Source organism: Chanodichthys erythropterus, chromosome 13, assembly GCF_024489055.1.
Source record: "Chanodichthys erythropterus isolate Z2021 chromosome 13, ASM2448905v1, whole genome shotgun sequence".
In the NCBI taxonomy this organism is placed as follows: domain Eukaryota; kingdom Metazoa; phylum Chordata; class Actinopteri; order Cypriniformes; family Xenocyprididae; genus Chanodichthys; species Chanodichthys erythropterus.
The window spans coordinates 52,764,656-52,779,331 of record NC_090233.1 but is presented as its reverse complement, the minus strand read 5'-3'; the positions used below and the strand labels follow the sequence as shown (position 1 = coordinate 52,779,331).

The 14,676-nt window shown below is 39.7% G+C and overlaps 1 protein-coding gene and 1 non-coding gene across 2 annotated transcripts; one reads left to right on the top strand and one right to left on the bottom strand.

Moving 5' to 3' along the window:
* The first annotated feature begins 101 nt into the window (after positions 1-101).
* LOC137035030 (cytosolic phospholipase A2 gamma-like) lies at positions 102-13,820 on the top strand. The gene is made up of 15 exons (XM_067408275.1): positions 102-176; positions 6,052-6,077; positions 6,200-6,311; positions 6,403-6,545; positions 6,674-6,881; positions 7,220-7,322; positions 7,399-7,539; positions 7,955-8,020; positions 8,119-8,184; positions 8,429-8,557; positions 8,775-8,915; positions 9,235-9,312; positions 9,814-9,968; positions 10,311-10,476; positions 13,660-13,820. Exons 1-15 carry the CDS (start codon positions 102-104, stop codon positions 13,818-13,820), a joined length of 1,770 nt encoding a protein of 589 aa, XP_067264376.1.
* LOC137035135 (5S ribosomal RNA) lies at positions 4,066-4,184 on the bottom strand. The gene has a single exon (XR_010897034.1). It is a non-coding gene; the product is annotated as a 5S ribosomal RNA (ribosomal RNA).
* Positions 13,821-14,676: the final 856 nt, after the last annotated feature.

The following is a 14,676-nucleotide window of genomic DNA, read 5'->3' as shown; positions in this document are numbered from 1 at the left end:
TGAGATTCGAGACAGACTTGGCAGACAATGTTACTTTTGCAAATATTCACAGTGAAAGCATAACAACAATTTCTAGAGTCCTGAAAAAACATCAGGTCAGGATGAAACAGTTGTACACTGTGCCTTTTGAGAGGAACTCTGAACATGTCAAGCAACTCAGGAACCAATATGTCCAGGTAAGATCACAATAAAATACAAAACTGTTTTTGAACGAAACCAAACACACCAAGACCATTTTTACAAATTTACTACTGTAACAGCTTATGTTGCCTTGTGGATTTATTTTAGAGAGTCATGGAGATTGAAGGCAGGCAAACACCCTGGGGGGGGGATGTATTTGGGAAGAGAGCCACAGTGAATGTCCCAGGCCAGAGGGGTGCCAACATCACAATATGCGCAGCAATATCTACTGATGGACTGCTGTTACACAAACCACTAATTGGGCCATACAACACTGAACGTCTCCTTGTGTTCCTGCATGATCATTATGGAAGGGTTGTGCTAGGTCAGTAAATGGATGCAGAGAGAAGGAATCAGCCAACAATTGTAATTGTATGGGACAATGTGGCATTTCACCACTCCTGTGCAGTCACTGAGTGGTTTGCAGCCCATCCCAGAATGGAGTCACTTTTCCTCCCACCTTACTCTCCATTCCCCATAGAGGAATTATTTTCCTCATGGAGGTGGAAGGTTTATGACCACCATCCACATGATCAAATGTCCCTCCTGGACGCAATGAATGCTGGATGCCTGGACATATCAGCAGAAGATTGCCAGGGATGGATCAGGCATGCCAGAAGATTCTTTCCTAGGTGTATTGCCCTAGATGACATAAGATGTGATGTGGATGAAAACCTGTCGCCAAATGGAGAAGCCCGAGTAGATTAGCATTACCATTGTATCTGTATCAGTGGATGGTGTGTATACAAATTCTTGTATTTTGGAATTACTCAGTGCAACAAAAACTAAAAATAAATAAACAACATAAAATATTGACAAATGTCTGATTCATTCCAGTAACATTTATTGCAGTGAATTATAAACAGAGATGTGTCCTTGTTTTACACAAGAAAACATTGTATAATGCTACATGTTGTTAGTGTTTTTTAGATCATTGTTTTGTGGGTGACAAAGTGTGTTTGTCAGCTCAGCTGTCAACCTTTGCTTGTGGTCATGGAAGAATGAGTTGATTTGAGACCCGAATAAAGTGTTGTAGTGCATTTTGAATGTGAAATGAACTGGTTTGCCAAGCTGAAAGTTGGTTAGGAGAACTGTGTGAAGAGGTTTGCAAAAGTGACTGAGAAATGTGTCCTAAACTGTGTAAACAACAATGCTTCTTTCCCCCAGAACCCATCTTCACCCACATAATGCAACATACATCATCTTTACAGGATGTGGTATACACTACACTGGAGCGTACAGCATGTGTGTGTTTTATGTCACCTTATGTAAACTTCATGCCCCCTAGAGACTTTCCAAGATCAACAACAAACACACCAGATTAAAGTTAACAGCTCATTAGTAGAGACAGAAAGAAATGGGTGTGTCAGACAAAGGAGACATGCTTGGTGGGCCTCCGGGAATGTTGGTTGGGAACCACTGCTATAAAGTAATCACTCATTCACTTTTAGAAAGCATGTTGTCAAGAATGGTGTACTCTTGGAAGTTAGTGCCCTACGCAGACCACATATTCTGCATATATGGAACAGTGATAGTGGAATCATTGTAGTATGAAGCTTTACATGAAGCTTTTACTGAAATCAAAACATGAAATTGCTGACATTGATCAACACCAAATCCCAAGAAACATAGCCTCTGGTTATTATTGATGCTTTCTCCACCATAGAAATAAAAGAGTATAAAAGGTAACTATGACTTTTATCTCACAATTCTATTTTATTCTGGCAATTGTGAGTTTACATCTCATAATTCTGACTTTTTTATTCAAAATTGTGATTGGACAAAAGTAAGTTAGCCTTTGGACAAACTGTAATCCCAGTCTGTGTTTTTGACAGTTTGTGTGTACTGTCTGAGGTTTGAATTGGGATTCAGAAGTTTAAACTCATTTTAAACAAACAGAAGCATGTATTTGCAGCAGATAAATACAGGAATATCAATGGCTGGATGTTACAGATGTTGAAACAAAATGTGTTACACTCAGTGTTTGTTACGGTAGCTGGTAGAAGGATGAGGCAGATTTCCACAACGACATACACTTTACTTCAAATAACAAAGGCAGGTTACACCAAACATACACAAAGCAAAAACAGAGAATGGACAAGGAGTGAAGGGAGTGAGTGCTGATAATAGAGTCCAGGTGCAGGTGATCCGTGATGATGGGGAGATGACGAGGGAAGTGAGTGCAGGTGTGGAGAACAGGAGGATGATGGGAAATGAAGTCCAGAGAAACAAGGGATCTGTGACGGTGTTATTTTAGGATCATTGAGATAATACACTCTAAAAATGCTGGGAGTAAAACAACCCAAGTTGGGTCACCCAACCATGAACCCAAATCTCTCAGCTCCACTTAATGCTGGGTTCTTTGGAAAGCAAAGTTATCTTTCCCTCACAACCAAAAACACACTTCTTTGGTGACAGTATTTATCATTTGTATTAGTTATAGTATGTCTTTTATTAATTTTTATATCAGTTTTAGTTTATTATTTTATCAAGTTAAGCTAAATGAAAATGATAAATGTTGCCTTGGCAACTAGCTGAAATTAAACAAGTTTAAGTTTTTTTTTATATTTTATTTGATTTTTCCCCCCCAGTTTATGTTTATTTATTTCATGATTTAGTGAACTATAAAAGCCCTGTTAAGATGTTTTGAATCCTATTATCAGATTTCCCAGAATGTAATGCTTTATTTCCCCAAAACACCCGCATCAAAAGTGAATTCTAATCCTAACTGAGGAAGTGGGTGGGATCACAGTCATACAGCAGAACCAAACAAAATCACACCAAAATCAAAATACATCTAAAATATATGTCAAAAAGAATGTACAAGCAAGTAAAATCATTATAGAAATGAATATTATGTGTATTATTATTATTATTATTATGAATATGCATCATTATTATGAGTTTACAAGTGTTTTTTCAACTTGCAGGTTTGAATATGTGGACGTTTAGAAAATAAACTATTTTTCTCAATCAGTATGACACATTTCTCCAAACTCGGGTCACTACTGTCAAAACAATTAACACATCATTTCAGAAGTGAGGAAGACAGAAATGTCAAGTGTAATAGCAGTTTTTCTGACCTTTGTCTAATTAACAGGGTTTATTTTTTATTATCTCTTGTTTTTAATTGGCTAAGAAATCAAATACACTGCTGATCCATAACCAATCATTTGTATGCTTGAACTCTGGCTCATGGAGTAAAGGTGCGTTCAGCTTTCCTGTAGTTACGAGATTCTAGCTGGTAAAAAGTGTCCACATCCTCGTAGAGCTCGTAATTACAGCTTGTAAGCTGGGAGTTTTCTAAAAAGCTCCCAGATGTACCACGCGGCTGCTGTACCACCTGACCGCTATAGATTCATAGGCGTTGATAGTGGTGCCATGGAAACGCATAATTCCCAGTCCAAGGACATGAACAGCTCCGAATATAATATCACGTGTTGTAATCTCAAGATTCCGGTAAATACGAGGTGGTGTGAACGCAACATAACCCCAGCTTAGATCAAACTCACCTGATTCAACTCATCAGCTCGTTATTTAAAGGTGTGTTTGACTACCCAGCTAGAAATTTTATTGTTCTAAGAATGTTCTGAGAACATGTATTCTGAGAATGTTTTCAGTGGCAAATTTTATTTTTGTTCCCAGAATATTCTCCTAAAATGTAGGATAACTGTCACAAAATGTTGTGGCTGTAGTGAAGCGCATGACTCAAGAGATACACAAAATTAATTGAAGACTCAAACTAGGAAACACATAGGAGATATCTTGGAGAAAACTGAACACACAACCATGGCCTTAAGTGAAATCTGCAGCCAAGAGTTGGCTATTTAAGACATTCAGACACTCTCTCTCTTTTTTTTTTTTGTGTGTGTGAAAAAAACGTAAAGCTTGCAGCACCTGGTATTCCCAGGTGGTCTCCCATCCAAGTACTAACCAGGCCCAACCCTGCTTAGCTTCCAAGATCAGACAAGATCGGGCGTGCTCAGAGTGGTATGGCTGTAAGCAAAATCTGTTACTTCAAAACAACATCAACGCAAGACAAGGACTAGACAGAAACTAAGGACTTATATACAAAGGAAACAGAGGAGCAAATGAGACTAATTAACAAGACACAGCTGGTACAAACGAAGGTAACTATAGATACAAACAAGTGGCGGGAAACTAAACATAGAGTTCAAAACAAACAGACATGTGACAATAACATTCTTTAAAAACATTCTAAACATGTTTAGTGATAACATTGTTAGAACATTATCCCCTAACATTCTTATAAAGTTTCCCAGCTGCAGTTGATGTGGACTCCAATGTCGCTCAGATATCAAATTTTGGTCGAAAATGAAAATCAGCTTGACGTCTAAACCCATCATTTATTTGACGTCAAGCTACAACGTCATCAAGCAAATCCAAAAACAGCATTGCCAGCTTCACTTATTACAAACCAGACTCATTTCTGTCATATGTGTATAAAAGTTCTTATTAAAATAAAAAAGACTTTTAGATGTTGTTTTCTGTTTCGTCACCATTATTGTGATCAGTGTTTGCTTTAGTTGGGCAGTTTGACTCTTAACTTTTTAATGTTAGTTTTTCTTTGGCTGCTGTAACTGTTTGTTATGGCAAGAACAGCAAATGAAAATGTGATCAGATCATGTCAAGTATTTGTTGATGATAAAGATCCTCATGTTGCAGTCTGATTATCTGATTTCACCCAGTTTGAGTCCACATCCAGTGTCCAATGGGAAGAATGTTAGGGGATAATGTTCTAACAATGTTATCTAAACATTTTTAGAATGTTTTTAGAGAATGTTATCCAATTGCTTAGCAGAACATTCTGGGAACAAAAATAAAACTTGCCAGTGGAACATAAAAGATTTCTAGCTGGGTAGAAGCGGTGCTGAGCAGACTGATCGGTGTATGACATCAAAGTACAGCAAGAGCGATTAATGAGCGATACTCTGATGTCATACACCGATCGGTCTGCGCTCTTCAAGTCAAACACACCTAAAGACTCCAAGACCTCAGATGGGATGAGTTTTGTAAAATCAATAAAAAGAGCTGCAAACAATTTGTCCCCCATGACATATAAACATTTTTGAGAATTTGAGACACATTTGAGAATTTTGTACATAATGTTTTGAGAAAATTATGCATATGATTTGTAATTTCTATTAAATGAATGAAAACTTACAATCTGTTTAGGACAATTACAAAGTGTTAATTGTTTTGAGAGCAGTGATTTGAGCGTGGAGAAGTGTCAAATCAATTGAGAACAATTGTAAAACACACCTTTCACACTCACACACATCACAGCTAAAAAAGTATTTTTTTGCTTGGGAATTTATGATATAATTGTATCTATTTCTGATTTAATTTGTATGGGTCTGTGATTTGAAAACTATCTGCTCAGCCCTGAACACCCTCCATATAGTTCAAACACATAGCCTTGCATATAGTTTCTCTATGCATTTAGACATGTTATACACCTACCCCCAAATGTAAAGAAATGACATGGAAAATGTTTTCTGTTCTCTGGAACTTCATGGACTCCACCTCTCATGATGATATCTAGACTTTCAGAGTCCTATAAAAGATAAAAGAGGCTCTTCAGTCAGATCTGAGAATCAACAGCTGCTGAGTTGCTTTTGGTGAAGTCTCTGGATTTTACAAGACTACACAAGAACAGTGAGTTTTAAAGTTAACAACTTGCATTAAAAAAAACAAAAACAAAACTGTGGCTTAATAAGTGACATTTGAGGTATGATGTATTTTTATCAGAAGAACTGTAAAGTTGATCATAAGATTTTCAATAGATTTTCCATTTTTAGTTTTGGAATTATAGATTTGAACTTTAATGTTGACTCTATTGTTTTACAGATGAGTGCATCCAAACCCGAGAAAAGGTAATTCTGCTTAGATTCTTATGACGGAAGCTCCATTATATACTGTACTGCATCACAATTCAAATACAAACTGGGTTATAGCAGTATGTGATGTTAAAGTCAGCACTGGTCTGTCTCTGCAGTGTTGGGGTGAGAATCGAACGCTCTCTGAATGAGAACGAGGAGGAGTTTGTAGCCAGAAGGAGAAACGCTGTTCTACAAAGTTTGAACAAACTTAAGATATGCTGCAGTCAGGTAAAACATCTTAATATATCTGTCTGGCTATTTACAAAAGATGTTGTATATGGTGAACATCAAATGTTTGTTAAATCAATCTGTGTTTCAGGATGAAGTCCCAAACATTGCATTACTGGGTTCTGGAGGAGGACAAAGAGCCATGGTGGGATTGCTGGGATCCCTGGTTCAGCTCCAGAAAACGGGTCTTCTGGACTGCATCCTTTATCTGAGCGGAGTCTCTGGATCCACCTGGTATGAACACTGAGAAACACACACACACACACACACACACACACACACACACACACACACACACACACACACACACACACACACATGCACACACAAATTTGAAATGAGAGTATGTTGTTCCTCTGAAGGTGTATGGCCTCCTTATATCAGGATCCAAACTGGTCCACCAAACTAGAGACTGTGAAAAACAAGATCATCCAGAGACTCAGCGGTCCTAAAGTCAGCTGGACAGATGCATTTGCCAAACTGAAGAAATATTACGACGAGAAAGATGAAAAGATATTCAGTTTGACTGACGTCTTTGCAGCGATGGTCGTCACAACATATGTGAAAGAGGTCTGTGCCACATCCCACAACCCTCAATGATCGTAATGAGATGCGCTCGTTCAGACTTGAAAAATGCTATGTTTTTAGTATTGATATGAGAGTTGATAATGGCAGACCAAGGAACCTGAAGCACAGGCGAAACGATACTGTAACATTCTTCTTCTGCTAATCTACATGCAGTGCTGTTCAAAAGACCATATTGAAAATCTGAGATTTATAAACATTTCTTATAGAAAGTGTTTTCCACTTTTCACTTGAGCTTGTTTTTTAACTGAAGAAATTGTCCCAGGTCTCTCCTACACCAACATGAAAAATAACAGCAGCATAAACATTTTTTTTCTCTTCAGATAGATGAACGCACACTCACAGATCAGTGGGACCAGCAGAGTAAAGACCCGTTTCCCATCTACATGGCAATCGACAAACACTGCAAACAGAACAATGATGCAGGTTTGTGTGTGTGAGAAAAAATGACAGAGTTAATGTGTTTATTTCGGCTGTTATATGAACATGTTTCTGTCTGCAGATCCCTGGTTTGAGTTCACTCCATATGAAGCAGGTTATTCTCTCACTGGAGCGTTTGTGGAAACCTCCAGCTTTGGGAGTCAGTTTGAAAATGGCTGTAAGATCAAGGACCAGCCTGAAATTGACATGCTGTACCTGCAAGGTAACAAACTCTGTTTTAAAAGAGAGTTTATTAATATTTATAATTTCAACTTACATTCTACAGATTATCCATTACAAAATGTGCATTGAACTGAATTAAAGAATACAGTAAAATAGATCAGTAGTCTCTGGGATGTAAATTGATCTGGAGATCAGGTCTGTCAAAGCTGAAATATAAATATTACAATTAGAAATGTTGAAAAATAATTTAAAAAGCAATTTCACCAATACATTGAAGTGCTGCTTTCCAACATAAATCTTCTCATTACACAGTGATTTAAAGGAAAGATCATTTTTGCTTCACAGTAACAGCTGAAATGAAAACTTTATGCATGTTTGTAGTGCACATTTTATTTTTAAAATGATACGTTTTTGTTTAATGTAAACACTTTTGAACTTAAATGTGTTTTCTGCAGCTCTGTGTGGCAGCGTTTTAGCTGATGGAGACGAGAACAAGAAATTCCTCTTGGAACGAATAAAAGGTGCAACTTAATTTCTTCTCAAGTCTTAGTTCTCTCTAAAGCTGACAGTCATTTGATTGTCATGTGAACTTTAACTCCATTTGATCCTTTCCCCCCAGATTCTTTACGTTTTTTAAGACCTGCAAGTAAAACACAAATGAAGAGGTGTAAGAAAATGAGGGAAGGTAAAGGATTTCTTATTACTTTTTATTTCTTGACAAGTTGATCCATCTTTTGTGTCTAGTGATCTGTTCATGATACTTGTTGATAAATAAACAGTTAAACTATTTAAAGATGAAAACTTAAATGAGCTATAATGATGATTATCACCACCTGATATCTGAATGTCATAAATTTGGGGATGGAAAGCACTTGCATTCAAGACATTTTGCGCTGTGTTCATGATTGTTCAGTGTGTGTTTTCTTCAGAAGATCCAATGTCTCTTTCTGAGGACGAATGTTACAAGGTGCTCATGGATCTCGTGGATATGAATCTCTCTGTTTTGAATGGCAATGATCCATCTGCTCTTGATGAATCCATCAGAACAAAGCTGAACAGTAAGGTTTTCAGAGAGTATGCTAGAAAATGTAGCTACATTTAGACAGTAAAACAAACTACAAGCTAATTGATGAAACAACAAATACAGATACATTAACATGAAAAAAAAACCCATCTATTTTGGCCAACAAAAACTAACACAAGATACAAAAACTAGAATTATACCCCATCAGATAACAAGAACTTAATCATATTCATGTTCCTCTCTTTTCACAGAGCTCAATGGAGGCAGACGTCAGATGGTTCAAGCTAAAAAACTGAATCTCACTGATAAAAAAGCAGCAAAACAGTATATGAAACAATACACTGAAGATGTATATAATGATTTGAATCGTTCCTTCAGTTTCTGGCCTAAAAGTAGGTTGAACTGTCCTTACAATGTGACGATTTGTATAATGTACTTAATTTTTGATTTTCAAGCCAGATTAATGCATACCCTAAATGCAAAAGGTGCTTTACTCTGAGATTCCATAAAGCGTCCAACAAAACAGGTTTGATGCCACAGAAGAATGTTTAGACATCCAACAATGTACTTTAAAGCTGAATAAAACTATAATGAAACAAAAACTTTTTCTCCAAAGAACCATATAGCCAGCTAAAAACATATACAAAATATAAAACAATATCAGAACCAATATACTGAATTTAAGAACCTCTGTGTATCTTTTTTTTACAGATATTTGGATGAGCATTTTTAAATGCTTGGCTGACTGGATCTGGGGTAGGAATTACAACTTTCTTCACAACATGAAAGGTCAGAAACTCAAATGGACTGGTACTGACTGAAAGTGAAAGTGACTTATAGTGTAGCCAAGTATGGTGTACAATACTCGTAATTTGTGCTCTGCATTTCACCCATCCAAGTGAACACACACATACTGTGAACGCACACCCGGAGCAGTGAGCGACCATTTTTTGCTGTGGCGCCCGGGGAGTGATTGGGGTTTAGGTGCCTTGCTAAAGGGCACCTCAGTTGTAGGTAATGAGAGTGGAAGAGAGCGGTTTTCATTCACTCCCCCAACTACATTTCCTACCGGTACTGACTGAGACTCTAATTCACGACCTTCGGGTTACAAGTCTGACTCTCTAGCCATTAGGCCACAACTGCCCCAAAATATAGAGCTCTTCACAGATTTGCATGTCATCCGTTTGCAGGGGCCATGCGATCAATTTTTAGTAAATGTGCTGCCTTAACAAGCACTGCTGTGAACTGGAAATTCATAGTGAGTATTATTATAATGCTGTGATCCCTCAGATAAAGCAGTGCCCTCCACTCTTCTGGAAAGTGAGACGAGAGACTATCAAGATGCTGGACTGTTGGTGAACTCACCCTACTTCTCAGTGCTGAGAAAAGAGAGAGACATTGACCTCATCATTTCTCTGGACTTCAGTGAGGTTGATCCTTTCAAGGTATTATGCACACAGAGAAGTTAGTTTAAAAAAAATCCATATAAATCATCATTTACTCCTTTTCATTTCGTTCCTAACCTATGACTTGTTCCTTCTGTAGACCAAAAGATTTAAAAAAAAAATCTAGCTGCTTTTTTCCTCATGACATTCATAGTTATCACCAGAGTTTGCACTAACCTAAAATGTGCAGGATTTTAAACACATTAGATTTTAAACACATTAACAGATAATAACAGATAAGGGGGTGGGGTTTCTCATTCTGACAATTGAATAACTACTTAATTTTAAATGGTCTAGCCCTTTCAGTCTTTCAAACAATATTGTGATGCTTTTCCACTGCAGACAGTGAAGAAAGCTGCTGAGTTGTGCAAGGAACTAAACATCCCTTTCCCTGAGGTCAACATTCCCTGTGAAGATGTAAAGAAACCGAAGGACTTCTATGTGTTCAAAGGCCAAAACACTCCAACTGTGATCCACATTCCTCTCTTTAATGTGGTCAACTGTGTAGGCAAGTTAAAGTCTTACAATGTCCTGAATAAAACGTCCTCTGGAGGACACTTTGGGGAACACCTCAAGCGTGACTGGTGTCTGAAGCACGTGCTTATACGCAACAGTGTCATTGGCTGACGACAGTCCATGACGTCACTACTTTTGCAGAAGTATGAAAGGGCACCTGTATTAGACATCATCAGCTTCTTTGTGTGTAGGAGACATAGACAGGCAGGCCCAATGCATGGCAGAGAGATGTAGTGGGTGCTTCTCAGTACTCAAATTGAATACTCAAATTGTTTCCTCGCTGCTCCATCCAGCCTGTGACCCGGAAACTGATCGAACTCAGCCAACTTGAATGACATCTCAATTCTCTAACTGCACCTGTTGGAGGCAAGGAATGAAAAGCGAGGAAGCTTCCTAAAGAGTCATGAGTTAGGATACACAGGTTTACTCTTCCCTCGCATCCTAAGGGAGTGGAGCTAATATGCAAGGAAAGGAAGAGAAGAAAGGAAATGAGGATGCACAAATAAGAAATGAGAGGCACCCAGTGTCTCGTTCCCCTTCTGAGGAAACCATGGTTACATGCATAACCTGAGACATTCCCTTTCAAATGGGAACTCACACTGCGTCCTTTAGAGGACACTTTAGGGAATCAATACCCACTCCACCATGCTGAGGGAATGACTGCATACTTGGCTGTGACAAGCAAAAACAAAGACTTAACTGATTTAGATGCCAAAGTCAGATTCCCTCACTCAGGTCCACAGAACTCTTAGTGAAACTATTCCCTACGGCCACCACCCAACATCGAGCTCTAACATGGGTGGCGCTCAAAGGTCTGGTAATGTCAGCCTCTATGCCTGACATTATCCTTAAGGGAATATTGGCAAGGAAATCAATGGTTCCCTCGCCTGTCACTTGCGACCTAAGGGAGCCGTCTACTTAAGGGACACGCTATCGGGGGAGACAGCTTTAACCTTAAACTTGACTCATGAAGGGGCCACCTGCTTGGAAACCCAACCTGTGGGGAGGCAGCCGCGTCCTAATTAAACATAAGGTCCAGCACCCAAGAAAAGGCATTGTGACGAGCAGGGTGGGATGAGGGCCGTGAGGGAACTGCTAGAGGTCGGTGACATGAGTGATAACGAGCGTCAGCTGTGCGTTGCCCCGGTCTCGTATCTCTCACAGAGGAGCTCCGGAAGCATAAAAGGAGGAGCGACGACAGTGAAGGACAAGAGAGGACCAGGTCTGAACTTTAAGTTACGTTTTATTGTGTTTGTGTGGCCGGCAGTTGCCGGCATTACTTTCATTTTATTCTTTGTTTATTTTATATATTAAAGTTTGTTTGAACGTTCGCCGGTTCCCACTTCCTTCTTTCCGTATATATACGAACTTTGTTACATTGGTGCCGAAACCCGGTAGGAAGGAGGGACATGCTGTTGGAGAGCCCTTGCTGCTGAGGGGGATCGCAGTGCTGGGGAAGTCTGGCAGCGTGGAAGAATGAAGACCGCGAATGGCTGCCCGAGGCGGTGGTGATGGAGTCACCATACAATGGGTGGGATGGAGAGCTCGCTGTTGTGCTCCTGGGTCAAGGTGGGGTCACTGCCGAGGAGTGGAGGACTCGCCGCCGTAGGCCGGGGCCTGCTGCTGTCTGCCATAAAGGAGAGGAGCAGGGAACGGGGACTCGCTGCCAGTTGCCCTTAGCCGGAGGAGCCGGCTGCCAGGGGGCGGAGGAGGATCGTGCTATCCACCGAGCATCCAGTACCATCACATGGCACCTCGAGGAAGAGCCTCGCGGCTGGCTGAGGACTGAGCGGTAGTGTGTCTAGGGACCGGACCAAGAATTTTTTCCTCTCTTCCCTCTCTCGTCTCTGTTGCTCCTTATGCTTCCGTATCCTTTTCTTTCGTCTCGTCTGTCCTTACCCCCAGGTGCTGCGGCCGCCGAGACCCCCCAGGGGGGGCCAGTCTTGTGGGTACTCCCTGGCCTGCGAGGGGTGATGGGGGTATGTGAGCAAGGCTGGGTGAGGGCCATGAGGTTTGAGTGTTTGCCGGTTCCCGCCTTCTTCTTCCTGTATATATATGAACTTTGTTACAGGCATATTAACAGGACCCAAGAAAAGGCAACGTGGAGGGTACACTCCATGATAGCCCCTGTAGTCTGGGGATCATCTTGAGTTCTTTTGTGGGAGCAGAATCCCTGCTTACAGAACCCTGAATGGAAGGCCCAGCTTAACCAAGCTATTGATCTCTGGAGCACACAAGGAAACTGCCTGCTTGAGGGAGGCAGTTTCTACTTCACTGCTAACACAAGCGAGCCACCTGCTTAAGAACCCACTATAAGGGGAGGCTTGCGACCTTGCGAATATGCTATAGTTATTCTAGGGAATATGCCTACTAAAAGGACCCTGAAACCCTGAAACTCCAAAACATCTAAAAGGGAGCCATCTACTAAAGCCCCTTAAAATGATGCGGCTGCCCCAAGCTTATCATAAGGGAGCTACCTGTTTCTTAAAGGATCCCACAAAGGTGGGGTTAAAGGAAGCTCACCTGACCTTGGAGATCAATGTCGCTGCTAAGTGGAGCTCAGAAGATTGGAGGCCTCATTAGAACGATGAGGCCAAACCATGCTCAGTCTTAAAGACAGCTTATCACAGCGGCCCCAGAGCTGACACTCTTGATGTCTCTGTCTAGAATGAGGTCAGGAGAGTGGAAGCCTCAGCAAATAGCTCTAATTTAAAGGCTCATGAAGAAGCCACCTGCTTAAACCCTGCTTCTGGGGTAGGCAGCTGAGAATAGAGACAATGTGAATGGAGCTTTTCATTGAGAAATCCTCACAATGCGTGCATTCAGTTCCCTTGAAAACTAAATGCGTGTGCTCCTCACTCATTCACAGAGAGGTCAGACACACACTCTTCATAATATTCATATTCCCTTATATGCAAACAAATGGATCCTGAAAACAAAAGAAATTAATGACGTCTAATGCAGGTGCCCTGTCATACTCACAGTCGCACCAGTAGTGACGTCATGGACTGTCATCGGCTAATGACATTGTCACGTTTAAACACGTGCTTCAGACACCAGTCACGCTGGAGGCATTCCCTAAAGTGTCCTCTAGAGGATGTAGTGTGAGTTCTCATTTGAAAGAGAACTGAATTATTAACTGTGTTCTGATTTAAGTCTGTCATTGTTTTATCAGATGACATAGAGGACTGGCGGAAAAAATATAGCACCTCTAAATGGCCTCACAGCGACATACAGATGATCACTGATCTTATGGAGGTCGCTGGAAAAAACATCTCAAACAACAAAGACAATCTGCTGGAGCAGATTCAACTGTCCATAAAAGTACACAAATAATGAATTATAAACATAAGTGTTGTGCCGTGTTCTGAAATAAGGCAGCAAAGTTCTCACTGTTTGTCTTTTGTTTTTTTTGTTTTTTTAAATGTAAATTCCAGTTAATGGTGGCACATTTCTGAAGCATGTGGAATGCACATGAAAACAGAAAAATCAACAGAGCAATATTAAGGTACCAATCATTAAGGTACTATTGTTTAATATGTTAAACATGTTTCTGCATGTTTGTCTGTTCATTAAGCAATAAATACTGATTAAATACTGATTAATATATATATATATATATATATATATATATATATATATATATATATATATATATATATATATATATATATATATATATATATATATATATATATTTTTTTTTTTTTTTTTTTTTTTGTTAATTTGATATCAAACAGCACAAACGCTCATTATTATAAAACTGATAGTTGTGGTCCTGGATGCTGATTGAACAATCCAGTGCTACAGTGGTAATAACCCTTTATAATTTTACAGTATTTTTTCGACGTACAGTATTTGGTTCTGCCCTCTCTCTTTCTCTCTCTCTCTCTCTCTCTCTCTCTCTCTCTCTCTCTCTCTCTCTCTCTCTCTGTGTGTGTGTGTGTGTGTGTGTGTGTGTGTGTGTGTCAGAATCACTCTCTTTCCCAAGAATCCTCTCTCATAATGACAGCGGTTATAGACAATGATAGACGTTATAGGCAAGTATTTGATCCAAACACAGGTGTAAAGTCCATGGGTCAGAAAGCATGCAAATGAATGTAACTGAAAATATTAGTACATGCTCCTCAAATCACCACTGTTTAACATATTATTTCGAAAAGGGAATAAAATATTTAATGTTAGGCAACAG

Coding starts and splice junctions, on each gene's coding strand:
- LOC137035030 (XM_067408275.1), top strand. CDS start 102: ATGAAACAGTTGTACACTGTGCCTTTTGAGAGGAACTCTGAACATGTC. Junction 6,882..7,219: donor TCACAACATATGTGAAAGAG/GTCTGTGCCACA, acceptor TTTTCTCTTCAG/ATAGATGAACGCACACTCAC. Junction 8,185..8,428: donor GTGTAAGAAAATGAGGGAAG/GTAAAGGATTTC, acceptor TGTTTTCTTCAG/AAGATCCAATGTCTCTTTCT.